At 42.4% G+C, this 18,632-nt stretch overlaps 1 protein-coding gene across 1 annotated transcript in view; it reads left to right on the top strand.

The window, feature by feature from the left end:
* Positions 1-2,326: 2,326 nt before the first annotated feature.
* Positions 2,327-18,632, top strand: part of CPZ (carboxypeptidase Z) — a 35,118-nt gene continuing 18,812 nt past the window's right edge. Inside the window, exons 1-4 of the mRNA XM_042871855.1 lie at positions 2,327-2,414; positions 15,373-15,396; positions 16,653-17,027; positions 17,828-18,040. Coding sequence (XP_042727789.1) covers positions 2,327-2,414; positions 15,373-15,396; positions 16,653-17,027; positions 17,828-18,040 — 700 coding nt within the window. The remainder of the gene's footprint in view (positions 2,415-15,372; positions 15,397-16,652; positions 17,028-17,827; positions 18,041-18,632) is intronic.

Below are 18,632 nucleotides of genomic sequence, written 5' to 3' on the forward strand. Positions count from 1 at the left end.
ACAGAGCCACATCCAGCCCAGCCTTGAATGCCTCCAGGGATGGGGCATCCACAGCCTCCTTGGGCAACCTGGTCCAGTGTGTCACCAGCCCCTGTGTGAAAAAAAAATATCAGTCATTTAATTCAGGTATATAATGAATAGCTGTTCTGAAATGACTCAAAATTCCAAGTGTGATGGGACAATGGAGCACAATATGGATGTTGAGTATCATGGGAGGGCTACTGAAGGCAAGTGTCACTGATTTGCAAAATGCTGTGGGAGACCCTGAAAAAGTGGACTTAAATTTGCTTGTATTATTTAAAAAAAAAAATAATAATAATAATCCTAAGCATGTGGTATGTATATGGGCTGGTGAGCTGAAGGGTGGTGGGGAGAAGGGGGTAATCACGAGGATATAGAATCTAGCTGAAGGATAAAAGATTGGAGAAGAAATTGTAGGCAGAAACAAAAGGCACCAGAAAAAGAGACAGAAAAATGGGAAAGCCTACTGGGTTACAGCTATTGAAGGATTAGTTCTGCTGTGGAGCTCATATCAAAGAACAAATGGATGTATAGGGATAATGCCATTGCATACTTATGAGGAGTGCAGAAAATTTCAAGAAAGGGGTCAACGTTTCCCAGAATAGTTGGTCACATTGGTTTGTAGGTATAATCACAGCACCTTTTTTTTCACTATAAGGAATTTAGGCTAAAATGCACAGCCTGGATAGGAAGGATTTGTGCACTCTTGGCTGTATCTGGGAACACCAAGTATGTATGCATCAGATTGGTCCTCAGAGCAGCTTGACTACAGATTGGTGGGGAGTTGGGCAGAGGTGGAGTACATCCTACCCTTGGACATCCTTCAGTGTTGTGCTGGTAAGAGACCAGACAAGCTGCTGTATGGTCGATGAAAAAGGCAGCCAAGTTATATTCTTCTCCTTAGAAGAAGAAAATAATTTCTTTGTTCTTTGAACCATGATGGGCTTTGGTGTTGTTTGCTCCCAGGACAGCCTCTGTAGTCTCTGGATCCAGTCAGAAATACTGGAGGCAAGAAAAACTGAGCTTCTTAATCCTTCCAGCAGCATAACCCTTCCAAACATGATCAGACATCTAATTTTCAAGAGGCATAGAGCTTTCTCCTGGCCTGTCAGCCTGTTTTGCATCTTTCCCTTCAGGGAGATTCAATTGATTACATTATCATACAGCACCATAACTCCCTGCCGATCCCTCTAATAGTGCTCAGCAGAAATCAGTGTGCTCTGACTGTAAGGTGAAGTTCTCTGCTCTTATGTGTAAGCAGGTATTAGTCCTTAGGGGAATGTGGAAAGATTATCCTGTGTTATATCTGGGGGGGCAGGAGAGAGGGGAGGGGAAATACATGCATATTTTTTTCCATGCATAGGTCTAAAAAAAAAATTCATCTTACCTAAAGCAAACTGTTCCACCATACTTGCTTTATATGTATGCAATCCATATTTCTATTTAATAATAATAATAAAATTTAAGGTAAATTCAATACAGAAAAACTGCCCATTTAAATAATCTATTTTTTTATATGTATATTCCTTAGCTTTTGTGAAGTTATTACAGAACCACAGCTATTACAGAACCACACATTCTTTTAAGAAGAGATTGAAATCTAAATCTGTTTACGTAAACTGGCTCTCATCTTAAGCAACTGGCAAGACCAGGTGGAGCCTGGAGGAGAATCCCAAAGGCTGCTTTGTGGGGTCTCATGTTTGTGTGCTGGAGGGTATGCACCTTCGATTCCCTATGCTGTCATATTGTGTGTTAAACTTGCAGTTTAAGCTGCTTATGAAACAACATTCTTTGGGAAGAAAGTTGCTTTTGATTGCTTTTCTCTCTCTGTGTGTGTGTGTGTGTGTGTGTGTGTGTGTGTGTGTCTTTTCCCTGTTTTCTCCAGGCAGTCGCCCTCAACTCAGTGAGACAGGCTTTACTGCCGCTCCCCTTTCCCTTGGGAAAATTGCAGCACGAAGAATGAAGTGAGGGACCACATCCCCAAGATGCAGGGACCCCTTTCACCCCCCACTGCTACCGAAATAACAAACCGGGCTGCACCAGGGAGACCGTGGGGAGGCAGAGGGGAGGGAGAGCTCATCCCTCCTCCCTCTCTGCTTCAAAGCCTTTTGCTTTCCAAGCTCGAATGCTAGCTGAAATCTGATGCCTGGACTGCATATGCAGCGAGACGTGGGCATGCCCTCGCAGTGCACCGATTTCCTCCGTGCCTTGGAGAGCCAGAGCCGTGCTGAGGCTCCAAGCGGAGGAGCCGCTCCATCAGGCAGCGAGTGCCACATCACTGCGCTGCATGCACAAGGGCTTCAGCATGGTTCCGAGCCTGCTGCTCCTCCTCACCGGGCTGTTTAGGGCCACAGAGCCAGCACCCCGCTGTGAAACCGGCCAGGAGACCCTAGGTAAGGCTAACCACCCTAAAAGCCCCTTTTAGCCTTTTTCCTTCTCCTAGAGATGAGAAAAGGACTCTGATTTCAGGGCATGGGAGGTCGATGTCACCCTCCCCTAGAGATGGGGAGATTGGCTTTTTGGGAATCTGCAGATATCTCTGTGATGAAACTGGAGCTGTGCTGAGAAAGCGTGGATACAAATTAAAAAAACAAGCTTGTGAAGTCAGGCAATGTAATGTTTCCCACCACTGTCTTTTAGGGCCGTGTGCAGATGTGTTTTTCTGTCAATTTTGAGTTCCCAGTCTGTAGGATCCCCTTTGGCATCTGGGGAATGCCATGGGCTCTCCCCATCTCTGGCCTTGCCTTCTAGGAATCTGGCAGTCAGATTGCATGGAGGTGAACTTTCGACCTTGTGTGTTTTTGTGCTTAATAAAATCTCCTTACGTTCAGCTTTAGGTCACCTTTTTTCTTTTCTAAGTCCAAAGTATGAGAAGAATTATTAGGATGTGAGAGCTGGAGGATGTGTCGTAGCTTGCTATAAGCAATATGGAATTTGTGAGAATTGATTGGCTGGAAGGATAGATTTGCCCATTAGAATAAAGGTGAAATAGAAACACGCTGCTGAATGGGTTGAAAGCTCTTGGTTCAGTAACTGGTTGACTAATTAATAAAATACTGAGTATCTTTTAAAAATATGTGGTGGCTTTTCTTTACCAAATGGATTTAATTTAGATTTCTTTTATGTGGGGACGCTGGGGAGGTGAATGCAGAGCAATTCCAGTGTAGTGACAAGGCCTTCTAGAAAAACAATAAAGGAGAGAAAAACTGCTTTCAGAGCTCAAATTCAAAATGATTCAAAGTTATTTTACAGGAATGCAGGAAAGGATAAAAAACCTGAAAATGACCTTATTGTTACCCAAGGAAATACAGCTATATTTTGGATTTTAAATATAAGTCATAATCTGTAAGTGACATTGCACTGCTATACAACACAACCCGTGTGCCATGCAGTGTATATAATTTTAGAGTGCTGTTCCCACAAACATCAAAGTGAGGTCTACCACAGCCTGAAGGGATTTTATTTTTGGATAAAGCTGCACAAAGAGAAATGTTGTAGACTATTTGCAGCCAATTACAGGAAGAGGCTGTGTGGTTTGCAGCATACCCTTTCTCAGAGAGCTCTGATTCTTCTCCAGCCAATCAGAGATGTGCTGTGGGGTGTTATTAATCCTGGAAACCATAAAAGCAGGGATAATTGAGGGGTAATTGTGGCAGGATCTGTTTGCAGTTGTGCTGTCTTTAGGGGAGGGCAGGTGGTGGAAATACACCTTGCACATGGAAGGACTGGAAAATGGCCCTAGAGGATGGCTGATGGCAGGCTGTGGGCATTAAAGTATGTTGTGCAGTGTGAGAATGGGGTACACTTACCAGTAACCATTCTTGGACCAGGAATTAAGAGGCAACCTGGGTATCCAGAGACCTGCCAAACTTCTTCCTTTTCCAAGGAAGTAACATCGTGTCAGGCAACATGAAAACGGAACTGCAGTGCTGAACATGTTCATGTTCAATATCCAGCAGGTTATGCCTTCAGCTGTTGTACTGGGATTTTCTCTTCCTTTAGGATCCCTCACACGAAGTGTAGATTTTGACAGAATTCAGTGGCCAGAGCCAAAGTGCCCTGAGCTTCCAGTGCAGGGGAGGAAGCCAGGGGAACCAATACTGCTGCCTGGTTCTCAGCAAGGCTGGGGCTGGATTTGGAGGATTCTCAGTAATATTCTTCTGCAACTCATTCTTTTTTTTCCAATAAGAAATCAAAACAAAGCTAAAAGTAAAAAGATCCTGATGAAATGCTGTGTGTCCTTGTGTTTAGTAAAATAAGGAGATGATTACTGTCACCCTACACCAGGACTGTCACCAACGTATGGCACGAGCATCAGTATCAGGCAACGTTTGGGGAGCTTCCTGAGTAGCAGCTGAGAACCATGATGGGAGAGAGAGCAGACCCATTCTCTGCTGTGTGCCATCACCACAAGGAGCCAGGAAGCCACTGCCTCTCTGAGCAATAGGATGCTACAGTGCCCTGTTGAGAGGCATCTCTTCCAGACTTTGATGTGTTTCGCTGGCCATTGAGCTTGTAGCTTGGATAAGCAAAGTACAGCTTGGCAAGTTGTCCTGAAAGGTGACCAGCCTTTAGCAGAGGGAGCTAATGGCATAGGTTTCTGTTTTATCTGAGCACCACACATTGAATACTGGTGTATTCTGGTGGTAATGAGTGAAATGCAGCACTGTGAGCAAAAAAAAAACAAAACAAAACAGCAGGCTGGAATCACATGCCTCAAAGCACTGAAAGCAGCTGGCTTCCCTCACAGGAACAGGGACAGCTGGGAGCAGGCCCCATGCTAGGGCTGGGTGTTGTGGGCTGCTGCCTGTGGGGCTTCTATATGGGCTCCAGGTGTAGCCTTCTGGGCAGGAGATGGGGCTGGGAGCTATGGAGGAGAAAGGGGGTGTCTGGGCACCTGGGTTTCAACTCCCTAGCTGAAAGGTATCATAGAATCACAAGGTTGGAAAGGACCTACAGGATCATCATCCTCCCATCACCATTGCTACCACAGCGACTAAACTATATATCATAGCTCCCCATCCAGACACTTCTTAAACACTGCCAGGGTTGCTTATAGATGAAGTTAGCCCACTGGATGTTGCTTGTGAGGACTGAAGCTGTTGTACATGGTTGTTTCTCATCTGCTCCCAGCCTCCTCAGGAGGGCCCCTGGTCCTAACCATTGGGAGTGGGAGGTAGATCCTATCTATGGCCTTAAGTAAGAGTGATCATTTTGTAGACACTCAGACTGGAAAAAAAAAAGCTTTGCATGAAGTACTGTGCTTTTCTCTCTCCCCTCTCCAGCATTTTCATAGTTTACCTTACTTTATTGGTACATGACCAAGGGAGAAGCTACTGCCTTCCACAAGCTTCAGGCTGGCCCTGAAGCTTCATGAGTTGAGTGTTTTAGTTCAGCTGTTGTGCACATTTCCACTGTTTGTTTCCGTGCCTGTGCATACACATAGAGGCAAAGCTTCTCCAGCTGCTCTTCATGGGACTGTACAGTTCCTCCTGCATTTCTTGTCCCACAGTGGGCAGAACCAAATGAGAAATGTGGCCATGGAACCCATGGGGGAGATCCCAAGATCTTGGAGTCTCACTGCTGTGCCCAAAGTGGATGTATCCAAGTCTTGTCAAAACAAAGGAATGCAGAACTACATCATGCATTCTCACAAGACAAGAAATTCCAGCTCTCGTAAACTTGGTTTTCATCACCAAGTCATGTGAGCTGTTTGGATTCCCTTCAGTGGCTTGAGTATTTTTACACAATTATTATTTCTGCAACACTGGTTTTGGCAACATTTAACATGGGAAGTGAGTCAGAAACTGCCGCTTATAAAGGCTAAGTGAGTATACATTGAAAGTATACTTGGTGGGTATATTCTTTTACTGCTGAAATAACTTATGTATGATTTTAATCTGAATGCAAAGTTTTCTTCACGATACTTGTTTATGTATTTTTGAAGTGTTAATGTCTAAATACAAGTCAAAACCCACACAAAAATTTCCATTGCCATAAGATGTATCTAGGCTGTTAGAAGCAGTGATGATTGATCTTTAGAATTTCTTGACACAGCCTTTCCCAGCACACAGTTAATTTGGGATTGAATGGAGTTGCAGCTGGCTAACAGCAGCCAAGATTCCCTCTAGATGACCTAGGTCATGTGAGACATCTCATTCTCAAATCTGAAGCAAATATTACATAAGTTCTGTGAGCTCCTCTGAATCAGGAGAGGCTGAGTGTGCAGATGTGAGAGGAAGTCACCTGCCTTCTTTTGAACATGGTGCTTGATGCTGACAGGCTGCATCCTGGTCTATTTGCAGGGCTCCTCCTCATTATTTCTGTGACTGCTAAATCTCATTTGGACAAACATTCTAGTTGGATGTAGCTGTCATATGTCAATGGAATTTAGTAATTTAAGGTTGTTCTGCCCATGGAATTTCAATACATTTGTCTATCCTATTGTAGTTCCATTGATTTAATTGGTGCTATTTCAGTATTACAGGGTTATAAGAGGACAACCAATTTAGGAGACAAAATGAGGCTAAACCATGGATTTAAAAATCCCAACACTATTATGATTTTGGTCAAGAATGTTGAATTAACTATCCATCTTTTGTAGCATTAGAAAGTACCACATTTGGCTGAAGCTCAACTGCTTGCAGAGGAGCCAGCTGTGATGTTAGTTATAACATTTCATGCATCTAACCTAACGAAGAGACGAGGCTATTCTAGGGGGCTGTATAGACTGTGCTTAAAGAGGATGGAATGATATTTTGGCAAATGCTTTGGAAGGATAAATTGAGGTTTTTATCTTGACTTTTATCAGATGTGAGGCTCTGTCCTGCGGTATTCAACAGAGCTGAACTTACTGAAAGGTAAGCCTCTGACTCTGGTAGATCAAAGCACTGAGAGAGTACTGCATCATTAGAAAGTGGGAACTGAGAATTGAGCTTTAGAGAATATACATGCACAAAGTAAAGCTATGGAGATGTCATGGATCTGCATTACCAGCCTAGTAGGCGGTTTCACCTTTCTCCAGTCACTCTGATGATAATTTGATCCCTTAGAAGGTAGTAAATTTCCTGACCTCTTCAATCTTCTCACCTTAGTTGTTTTAACACCAGCATTGTCTAGATCTGAACAGTTTTCTCTAACTTTCACTAGCCATACACAGAGAAATGGTCCCTATGTATGGTCAGATCTTGAAACAGCAAATGCAAGTCCAGCATCTGCTGTTGCTATTTTTGTTTTCTTGTGTTTTCTTTTTCACAGCTGTAGATTTTGCCTTGCAACAAGGAAAGCATCACAGCTGAGGCCAAAAGAAGGCATTTAGCAGGTTTTCTTCTGGGGTTATTTTTCTGCTTGGGATTTTCAGCTGGAAGGGCTCTCTGGAGCAGCACTTCCCAGCCAGAGATGCAGCTGGGATGGCATAGGAAATTATATTGCCAGAAGCACAGAGACAGTCAGTGGGGATGGACAGCCAGCCAGCAGTAATTTTCCTCAATTTGTTTAAGGCTCCTAAAATAAAAGCTTTGAGTTTAATCTGGACAACTCTTGAGGTTGATTTTGAGTTGTTGCTGAGTGTCAAGTCTCTGTGTGCATCTTCACAGATTTTGGGTGGTGGCCTGCAGACTGTAAGAGCACCCATCTCCCATGGGAGTTCCCATCTCACCTTCAGCATCATGTCACATGTCCTAGCCCTGTGCATACAGGAGAAGCAGGCCTGGAGGAGCTAGTTGCAACATCATTGCTGTAGGGACGCACCCCAATAGCTCAATAAAATGGTTGCTTAAGTGGACTCTGAGAAGCAGGTGATTAGAGAGAAGGTGGGTTAATAACAATCATTGCCTTGCCTCTTCCTGCTGTGATCTTACCCTCAAAGTGAATGCAGATTAGTCATTAATCTCTTTCAAATGTTTTCAGGCTTCTTCATGTGGGGGTTGAAAATAGGCTTGTATCACCCACATTCACTGAGATCCTAGGAAGCACGTCTGCCCATTTCTCCCTGAGACTCTCTCTGAGCCAGAGGAGTTGGCTTTGAATTTTAGTTAACTGCCATTTGCAGGTAGAGGTAGTGCACTTTATGTGTTGGAATGCAAATTAGACAATTTGAGGAGGCAAGTAAGGAAAAGGGCTGATATTTCCACGTATACTCTTTGTCAGACAGCATCCAGACATTAGCTTAGATATGCCATTTTGTAGAAATGCAGGTGCATAGATCGACTACAAAGAGAGCACATACAGAATGGGCAAAGAAAGTGGAGTATAGAAAGAGAGATCTTATCTGCCTGCCTGCTTATTTAAAGGGAACTAATCAATTTCAGTCTCCTGAACTGTCTACCTAGGCATTTGTGACACATTATCGATTATATTTGACTATGATTCAGGGAGTTCACATGATGCAGTGCAAGTGTTACAGGCCTGGTTTTCTCCTTAGTCAATGCATTTCACCCCTCTCTGTCTTAGATCCTAATGCTGCTGGTAATCCTAAGAGCTGCCTCAGGTATATCATAGAATCATCATCATAGAATCATTTGAGTTGGAAGGGACTTTTGAAGGTCATCTGGTCCGACTTCCCTGTGGTGAACAGAAACATCTACAGTTTGGTCAACTTGCTCAGAGCCCTGTCCAACCTGACCTTCAGTGTCTCCAAGGATGGGGATATCTTACCACGTGTCAGGACAATCTGTTCCAATGCCTCACCAGCCTTATTGTAAAAAAACGTTTTGTCCTTATATCCAATCTAAATCCCCCTCCTTTTTGTTTGAAACCGTTTCTCTTTGTCTTGTCAAAACAAATCATGGTAAGGAGTCTGTCCTGTTCTTTCTTATAGCCCCCCTTTAGATACTGAAAGGAGCAAATACATCTCTCTCTGGGAAAATTACAGTAATTGCTGGAGTGGAAGATAAATGTTAGGAACATAGTCCTCGCCACACAAAGACTCTGATGTATCCAGAAAAAGCAATTAACCACGTGGGCTGCTTTTTTTTTTTTCTTCTAACTCCTTCAGTTTTCCTGGAAATCCCGTGGCTTGGGATCTTCTCCGCTTTTGCCCCTGTGAGTGTGCCTTAGATACACAGTTACATTCCTTCTCTATTTTCTGCTTGACCATTTATACCCTCGCCAAGCTATTCAGCCGCCTCATTTCACTGCCATTAATTTAGTTCTCCAAATTATCCTCCACCCATTTATACCTTACTGTGTTCCCTGGTTTTAACCAGTGCTGTATCCAGGACTGAGCTCTGGAGGTTGTCAGTGCTTTGCTGTTTGCAGGTGGTATTGCAAAGTGATACAGCCCAGCAGTGTTTGCATATTACCACTGATATTAAGTTTTGCATCTTTAGTGTTAAAAGGTAGATGATCATTAAAAAGACTGACTCAGTCAGCCACGTAGAAGCACAGAGAAAGCAATTCTAACATGATCTGAAACTGAAATGTTCTATTTGGAAAAGGAGGGTTTGACTTTAAACAGGCTAAAAGGAATACATATGTCATCCTATTCAAAATAGTAAGAAACCCAGAAAAGTGGTAGGGGGTGTGCTGCTCTTTACAGAATAAATCATCTGATCTTGTTCAGTCTGTCAGTCATTACAATGCAATTGTGTAAGCCTCACTGAATGATTTAGATGTTTTGAATTTATGATCACCTTTGGGCTTATTCCTCTAGTGCCTAAGTCTCCTATTGGCCTTGCTTTTGAAAAGGCAACCAGCCAAGCCACAGCATTGGAGGTAGCTATTGAGATCTATTGTCTGTGTTATGGGTTAATCACAGCAGCGTGCTGCTTTCAGTGCTGAATCATCAAGGGGAAAAAATGTAATCTTGGCAGTAAAATATGTATGTGCTGTATTGTAGATTTTCAAGCTTGCTTTTGCAAATTAAAACCAGAAGTGTATGTTATAGAGAGGGCTCAGAAAGCTTGAAATGGCTTTTCTGCTCTTCAGTAAGTGACTTTATCCATAATCTTAAATAGCAACTGTGCTACTGAGAGGGTTTTTGTACCTCTGGTGGAAAAGCTAAAGTAGAAAAATGGTCATAAAAAATTGAAAAGACTGTTCTGAATCAGGAAGAAAAAGGTCTCTTTGTAGCAACCTGTCCACAAATGGGACTGTGAGGAGGAAGAACCATCTTCCTCTGAGCCCAGGAAAGGTTCTGCTCAAAGAATGGAAAAACATTAGGCTTTCTCAAGTACACAAGAATCAGCAACTGAAGTCTGCCAAATTAATCCGGAGGCCTGAGAAGCTGTCTGTACATTATTGTCCACTGTTACTCACAAGAAAAAGAGAAAACATTGCTGAAGCAAGCTGTGACAGAGATTTCTTTGCCGATCATTTCTGTGCGTGGGGACCCAGAGTTCATGGGTGCAGGAGGGAGTGTGCAGTTCTAGGGTTGGGCTCTGAGAGACAGGCAGGAGGCTCAGACCCAGCTACGTGCATCCACACTTCTTTGTATAAGTACAGGCACTGGAGAATTATCTTTGGCTCTCGCAGAGCCACACCCTCCCAAACAAATGCAAGAATTGGCATTAGGAAAAGTAGGAAATGTCCAAACACCACACCAGCATTCATACACATTTAGAACTTGCTTTATAGCAGACCTTTTCTCTCTTGTTTGTATGCATAGTAACTCCTGATAACCTGGAAGATCAGGCTGCTCACTTGTCTGGGTTTACATGACGGAGCCTTGGCTGATGAATAGTTCACACAGCAGCTTGTACGGGGCTGTGGTGGACAGAAGTGCCACAGGCTGGGCAGAGCTGGCCTCTGAGATGACAGAAGCTGTGTAGATGTTTCTGGCAGAGGGAGACAGGGAGAAAACAGTGTGTTACAGTGCACATGCATGGTACTTAGAATCATAGGATTGTTAAGGTTGGAAAAGACTACTAAGATCATCTAGTGCAGTCATCAACCCACCCCCACCATGCCCACTAACCATGTCCCTCAGTGCCACATCTTCATGTTTCCTAAACACCTCCAGGGACGGTGACTCCATCAGCTCCCTGGGCAGCCTGTTACAATACCTCACCACACTTATGAGAAGACGTTTTTCTAACATCCAGTCTGAATATCCCCTGGTGCAACTTAAAGTTATTACTTCTCATCCTATTACTAGTTACCTGAGAAAAGAGATAAAGCCTGACCTTCACCTTGATACAGATACCTTTCAGGGAGCTGTAAAGAGTGTAAAGCGAGACCTGGACAGGCTGGAGAGCTGGGCAGAAAAAAACTGGATGAGGTTTAACAAAAGCAAGCGTAGAGTCTTGCATCTGGGGAGGAATAATTCCATGCACCAGTACAGGTTGGGGGATGACCTGCTGGAGGGGAGCTCTGCGGAAAGGGACCTGGGTGTCCTGGTGGACGACAGGTTGGCCATGAGCCAGCAGTGTGCCCTTGTGGCCAAGAAGGCCAATGGCATCCTGGGGTGCATTAAAAAGAGCGTGTCCAGCAGGTCGAGGGAGGTGATCCTCCCCCTCTACTCTGCCCTGGTATCTGGAGTACTGCATCCAGTTCTGGGCTCCCCAGTACAAAAAGGACAGGGATCTCTTGGAAAGAGTCCAGCGGAGGGCCACAAAGATGGTGAAGGGCCTGGAGCATCTCTACTATGAGGAAAGGCTGAGTGAACTGGGTCTGTTCAGCCTTGAGAAAAGGAGACTGAGAGGGGACCTGATCCAGGTCTGTAAGTATCTAAGGTGTGGGGGGCAGAATGGTGAGGCTGGACTCTTTTCAGTGGTGAGTGGAGACAGGACAAGGGGAAACGGCTGGAAACTGCAGCATAGGAAGTTCCGCACAAACATGCGCAAGAACTTCTTTACAGTGAGGTGACGGAGCACTGGAACAGGCTGCCCAGGGAGGTGGTGGAGTCTCCTCTGGAGATGTTCAAGACCTGCCTGGATGCCGACCTGTGCGACCTGCTGTAGGGAACCTGCTTTGGCAGGGGGGTTGGACTCCATGATCTCTGGAGGTTCCTTCCAACACCTGCAATTCCGTTATTCTGTGATTCTGTGATAAGGTCTCCCCTGAACATCCTCATCTTCTAGATCTAAGTTTAAGCTTAACTCTAGGGTTAGGATCTAGGAGGAAAGAGTCAGTTTTGCTGCTTGTCAGTGAGTGAGACTTGATAGTTCCAAGCTCATGAGGAACATTGCAGGCCAAAAATAGTGGGAAACAGAGTTTAAGCATAAGTTGTAAGAAGCTTCATCTTTTACTGAAGAATTGCCCCTGCTTATCACATTCTGATATTTACAGCTTCAGTTGCCACAAGTAAGGTACACGTTTACATGGATTTGGTTTCTTCATCTGAAAACTAAATCTATCTTCCTCAATCAATGTTCTTAATAATGGATAATAGCCTTATTACTTTATAGATTTCCCCTCTATATAAATATGATAAAAACAACCAAGTGTAGAAGCTAAGTAGTAGACAACATGAAACCAGAGATATCTTTGTCTTTCCTGTATTAATGTCTATTCCTGCTCACAAAAGGATTCAGACCTCTCATGAACCCAGCTGCAGGATACGACTTAGCAGAGTTTTACACATCTGTTCCATCAGATATCCACTCCTTTGCAGCACCTTTCTCTCTGGCCAGCTGGGCAGAAAGCAGCATCTGCTAAAAGCAGTAAGGCTGTTCATAGAGCCAAAGCAGGGGTAAGCAGCAGCAGCACCATGCCCAGACCATGCCTGGCTGCCATTTCCCTTTGGTTTCCTCTACTTAGTCCATCTTGTTGCCAGAATGCCTTTCTGCTCCAGCTGAATAAGCGCAATATTGGGATACCATTGAAAATATGTTTGTGCCACGTATGAAACTGACTGATGGGTATAGCACTCCTGCACAATAATACTGGTATGGAAAACTGTGTATGACTCAGTATCATTATTTGATCATCATATATCAGAGAGACAAACAAAAATGACATTTGTAGCAGGTCACAGAGCCTTCCAAGAGGGAAAGGACGTTACTTTTGAGGAAATGTAAAGAGTTGGAGAAAGACTATTCCTACTCCCCATGAAGAACTATACCTAGTGCACACAATCTCCAGTTTATAATAAGATCAGCTACAGTGCAGTCATTTCTTAACCACCCTTCAGTGTAGTGAAAGGTATTAATCTCACTGAGGGACATGAGTTGGTGGGCTCAGTGATGATGGGTTGATGGTTGGACTTGATAATCTTAGAGGTGTTTTCCAACCTTAATGACTCTGATTCTGAGTGTTCATTCCTTTCTCCTTCCCACCTAGCACTGTACAAAAAACTCTTCTCTGATTATCCCCACGTGTAAGACAAAATGTGGGACCTGGCTGAGCTGAGGCTTTTTCACGTGTGCTCTCACCTTAGTAAGGGATCATGCCAAAGCAGGGGAAACATTAAAATCCTATGACAGAAAGCAGTATTGATGAACCAGGTATTGTGTATTGCACTAGCATAATGAACCAAGCCAGGAAAAGTGTTTTTATGGGTAAAATTTTTTCCAGCTCGCTGGATACTAGAATTTGTTGCTGTTGGAGATGGGCTGTTTCTGCTTGGTCTGAGCCCTCATTTATTTTATGAGGAAATGTGGATCGATGACAGTTCATAATATAGAACTAGACTCATATCCAATTAAAAGTCTGCTTCCAACATAAAATTCCAGGCTTAATTTTGTTCTTGTTATAATGATTTTATTTTGGCTAAGGACTGATCAACTGATTAGCAGAACATATGTACATGATTACATTTAAACAAATTTGCTGGGAGAAGTTTGAAATTCCCTTAGAAAGAAAATAGAAAACAAAGCTCAATTCACTGAGCAAAAAGCTAGGTGTCTATATTCAAAGTGACAGAACAAATAACAACATAGGTTCCCCAAGATATTACTAGACCCTTCAGTGTTAGAAAAGCTCAAACATAATGGCTTAGCTTCTATGAGGCACTGATGAAAACAACTTTAGTAGCAGTATTTTTCTTTAGTTGCCAGAAACAGAGAAGGACAGTATAGAATCGTTGGCTACAGGAACAAAAGAAGACTCCCCTGGGTCATCAAATAGAGTTACTCAGAATTAAAAGAGCTTGTTTATTTGACCTAGTAAATAGAAAGCTAAGAGGATCTGACTGCTCTCCATAAACACAGAGAGAAGGCATGCACCAGGGAATGCAGAGAGCTATTTAAGCGGAAGGACAATGTTGGCACAAAAATACATGGATATAAGCTGGCCATGACTACTTTTAGGCAGAAAATTAAAAGGCAATTTCTAGCTATTAGAGGAGTGAGCTTTTGGGAAAGCTTTCCAGTGAGAGTAGCTGGAAGGCAAATAATTAGTTTCAAGATGCTATTAAATGGATTATAAAATGCAGTATCTAGAGATAGGATCAAGTCAGATGGGAAGAAGTATATCCTCTTACAACCAGCAAAAGCTTATTTTCTCCATGAGAAATTTATATGTACAGGATTATGTAGGACCAGGAGATTTGTTAGATGAAGGTCTATAAAGCCTGTTAGTATTTACATGAAGACTCCTGTGGTATGTTAGACTAAACCAGGTTCCCAAATTTCCAAAGTTTCCTAGGCACATAACTTAGAGTTTTAAGCATGTCCAGAAATGTTGTCAGGTTGTCAAGACTGCACAGCTCAATGTCTTTTTTAAACTTAGGCCCCGTTTCTTACACAACTACACTTGTATGTATTGTCAAATCCTCCCTCTTTTAATTGGGCCAGAGACTGGCTAGGCAATATTCTTGGTGGCTTATGTCCTACGCCTGCTCATTTGAATCTGTTCCGTCTTCTTATTAAACTCTATTTCCAATTATTTTCTTGTTTGATATTCTCTCTTTTCTTTATTGATGTGGGTGGATGGGGCTCCACATTCCAGCAGCTGTTGTAGGAAACACATGGCAGAGGGACTCCTGTGTCTGGGGAGCAGCAACCGAAATGGATTGTGTGTGTTTGTGTGTATTGTTAACAGTAAACATCAAGCTACATTAGTGGGACAAAAGGACAAGAGGTCTGGGAACTGAGCATTTGAGAACTGGAATGGACACTGGAGAAACCAAAAGGTCTCAGATTTGGCTACTGAGAGCCCAGAAGGTCTAAGCCAACTACTGAGGAGATCAGGGAGCTTGGGTCTTTGTACCAGTGAGACCCTAGATATGGACCCGCTACCAGTTAGACTAGTGTGTGCGTCAGTGGCTGAGCCACTGATGTACCAGCAGATTCAGGGGTCAGCTACTGGGTAGACCAAGCCTAGCTACTGGGGAATCATACGTATCTTTGTATTTGTGTGTGTACATGGAGATGCAGCAGACCCATTGGGACTTCCAGGTTGGACAATTCCTACTGTGAGGTGAGATAGGTGCTGCTGTCCTAATGCTATTTTTGTCTTCTTTATTTGCAGGTCAATGCCAAACTGCACAGAAAGGTAGGATGCGGCTTTACTTGCTCTCCTTGGAAAATCTCAGCATCTTAAGTATTTCTTCATTATTTCCTGAAAAGTTTTCTACAATGGATGCTGTAGTAGGTCTAGTTTCTGGAGAGATGGTCTCATACAGAGGAGAATTTTGCCATTCTGACATTTTTTACAATTTAGAGACATTAGCAAGATAAAAATGCTAATACCTGGGTCCACTACTATAATATCCAGAAATTTTATGATGAGACATCTCTTTATTACTTCCTTTTTACCTCTGAGTTGACTGAAGGTGTTAGCAGCATTTTTACTTTCTAACATCTCTTATCCTGATTTCTTAAAGTGTATTAAATTGCATGTCTGTAAGCCAAGTCACAGAATAACTTCTGAATTGCAATTGCAATCAAACTTCACAGAGAGGCTGAAGTTTCAGAGAGATTAAACTCTGTCAAATTTTGGTGACCAGGCAAAAAAAGAAGATATTTTTTCCAATACCTTCCCCTCGAATAAAAAAAATATCAATGTAATCTCACGTTATTAGTGAATCCATACTGTGAGGCAAGGACAGGGAAGAGAGCATATCATAAGCACACCTTTTTCAGGATTCTGTGTTTTTACCATATTAGAGCATGAGATAGTCTTTCCTTTGGAAACCAGATTTTGATAATTTTATATTTGGTTCCAATGTATTTTCCAAATATGATTTGTTAAATGAATTCCTATATTGGCCAGGCACTCCTGTGCTGGTGAATGTCAGTGGATGTCATTTTTTCTGCATGGAGGAATTCAGTGGCACACCTCTTCTTCATACACACTGCCATATCAGGCACCATTTTGTCAGACTGCTCCTCTGTCACTCTGCTGCCATCTGTCACACAGCAACAAAATTTAATGGAAAACTGGTGGGAAAGTTCAACCCCTACTGTCATACTACCAGCATCTGCTTCTGATGTTGTGCTGTGGACCAACATAATAAACTAGAGGGGTTACTTTTGGAGCATCTCTCAATCAAAAGGCCATTTGAATCCTGAATGACATCTACTTGCATCAGACCGTTCACTGTCAATCTCTGGACTAAGTATACTTCTCATCATTTTTTTTCCTGTTTTAGATACTAATTTATATGAGAGTATTGCAAACTACCTCAGGCCTACCTGTGAATAAGAACAGAAAAATGTTCATTAAATGTGTTGTTATATTGTCCTTGAACTCTTCAGAGAACAGATGATAGAAGCCATTTTTCATATGTTCCCCTTTCTTTTTCATAGCAAAATGCGTGGACATCTCCTTAAGTTCTTGTACAGATGTTACCTATACTCAAACAATGTATCCTAATTTCCTGGATCAGAAGTCTCGAGAAGTGATTGAGTACAGCTCTGAGTATATTCTCATAAGCGTGCTGCACAACTTGCTGCAAGGAGAATGCAATCCAGATCTGAGGCTCCTGGGGTGCTCAGTGCTGGCCCCACAGTGTGAAAAGGACAAAGTTATAAAGCCTTGCAGGCATGTCTGTGAAAACCTGAAAAAAAATTGCCTCTCTGCTTTTGATGCAATAGACATGGCCTGGCCCTACTTCTTAGACTGTGATCGTTTTTTTGCTGGGGAAGAAGAAGGATGTTTTGACCCACTGGCAAAGCTGAGAGGTAAGGAAAGAGGCTCTGTTGACACATCTTACTCAACTTGATTGGAAAGTTCTCATCTCAGTCAGCTTGACATGCCTACAGCACAACGCTTCTGAGCTTGTCATACTTATAAACATTTGCAAGGTGTGATTCATTTTGTTCTACCTGTTTTAATCACTTAATTAAACTGTGCTCAAGAAGTACCCATTCCTCTCCCTTGTATACAAAGATCAAGATAAGCAGCTCAGTACTATGTACTTGGACTACTGATATGTATTTAGATAAATCTTGTCCTCTGTTTCAGCATTTTGGGTAGCTGTCTATGTATTTGAAACATTTCCTAAAAATATTTTATTTTTTAAAAACTGAAGGTTTGAGGTACACAAATTCGTGGTGACATGACAAGCTCAGTGAAGCTATCTCATTAGTAATAGTAGCAGATCTTTGTTTGGATGAAGAAGACCTAGATAGTTCAGAATAGCTGAATTTCATCGAAAATAAATTTGATCCATCAGATTCAAAGGGAAAAATCTGTATGTTTATGACTGAAGAGCGTTAAGCATGCCAAAGACTAAATTGCAACTGGATTTTGCACAGTGTACGTGTCGGTGTACATACGCATTACTTCTTCTTTTTTTTTCAAGAAATATATGCCAAAATAAACAGTGTAGGACGTAGTACATAGAATTAAGGTTTTGACTGCAGATTCATTTTCTATAATTATATTATTGAAAAATATATTTTGTGGAAAAGCACAGGTATTTATGTAATCCTCTGAGAATGACAACTTTTAAACACTGTCTTACAATTTTTCTTTGCAGGAGAAGTAGTTGTTGAAGAAGATTTGCCTTCAGACTTGCCAGCTACTTTTATTCAGTTCAAACATCACTCATATTCCCAAATGGTGAGCACGTTGAAGAAGACTGCTTCTAGATGCTCCCATATTGCAACAACTTACAGCATAGGTCGCAGTTTTGAAGGAAAAGACCTTTTTGTGATTGAGTTTTCAACCAAGCCTGGTCACCATGAACTACGTGAGTTTTATCAGAGTTGATGGGTTGCTTAAGGGAAATCCAACATACTATTCATCCTCTTTAAAAGGATACTACTTAAAATGTAAGGAGTGTTTATTGAAAAACATTGTATTCTCGGATTACTGTGATGGCAGATGATTTGCTGCAGTAATTATTGCCCAGTTGCATTTTCCTAAATTCCTTGTTCCTAGATATATGGCCATGTATACGAGCACAGTGGTATGACTATTATTTATTCATGCCCAGTTTGCAAAGTTTTTGGAGAGTTCTCCAGCATCCGTGTAGGCTCAGCACAGAGCTACATCCAAATACATTTATGTGTTTATTACCTGAGGTAAAGCTTCTGTGTTTTCTGTATGCTATGCCCCTGGGGAGGCAGAGAGGGCAGCTGAGCCTAGTGTTCATTTTGTTTGCTCTCAGCCACACTTCCTTGCATGGTGTGAGGATATTCTGAGATGCCTTTGAACTTCAGCAAAATCCCAGAAGAAATCATTAATACAGCAAAGTTCTAAACTCCTATCTGTTGGCCAATTGTCCTTCTTCTCTTGTGTAAAAAGGATAGATAGGTGTCTTTTTTTAGGCAATACTCTGT

The sequence above is a fragment of the Lagopus leucura genome, unplaced genomic scaffold (genome assembly GCF_019238085.1).
Source record: "Lagopus leucura isolate 7727_CA_CO unplaced genomic scaffold, USGS_WTPT01 Super-Scaffold_100004, whole genome shotgun sequence".
In the NCBI taxonomy this organism is placed as follows: Eukaryota; Metazoa; Chordata; class Aves; order Galliformes; family Phasianidae; genus Lagopus; species Lagopus leucura.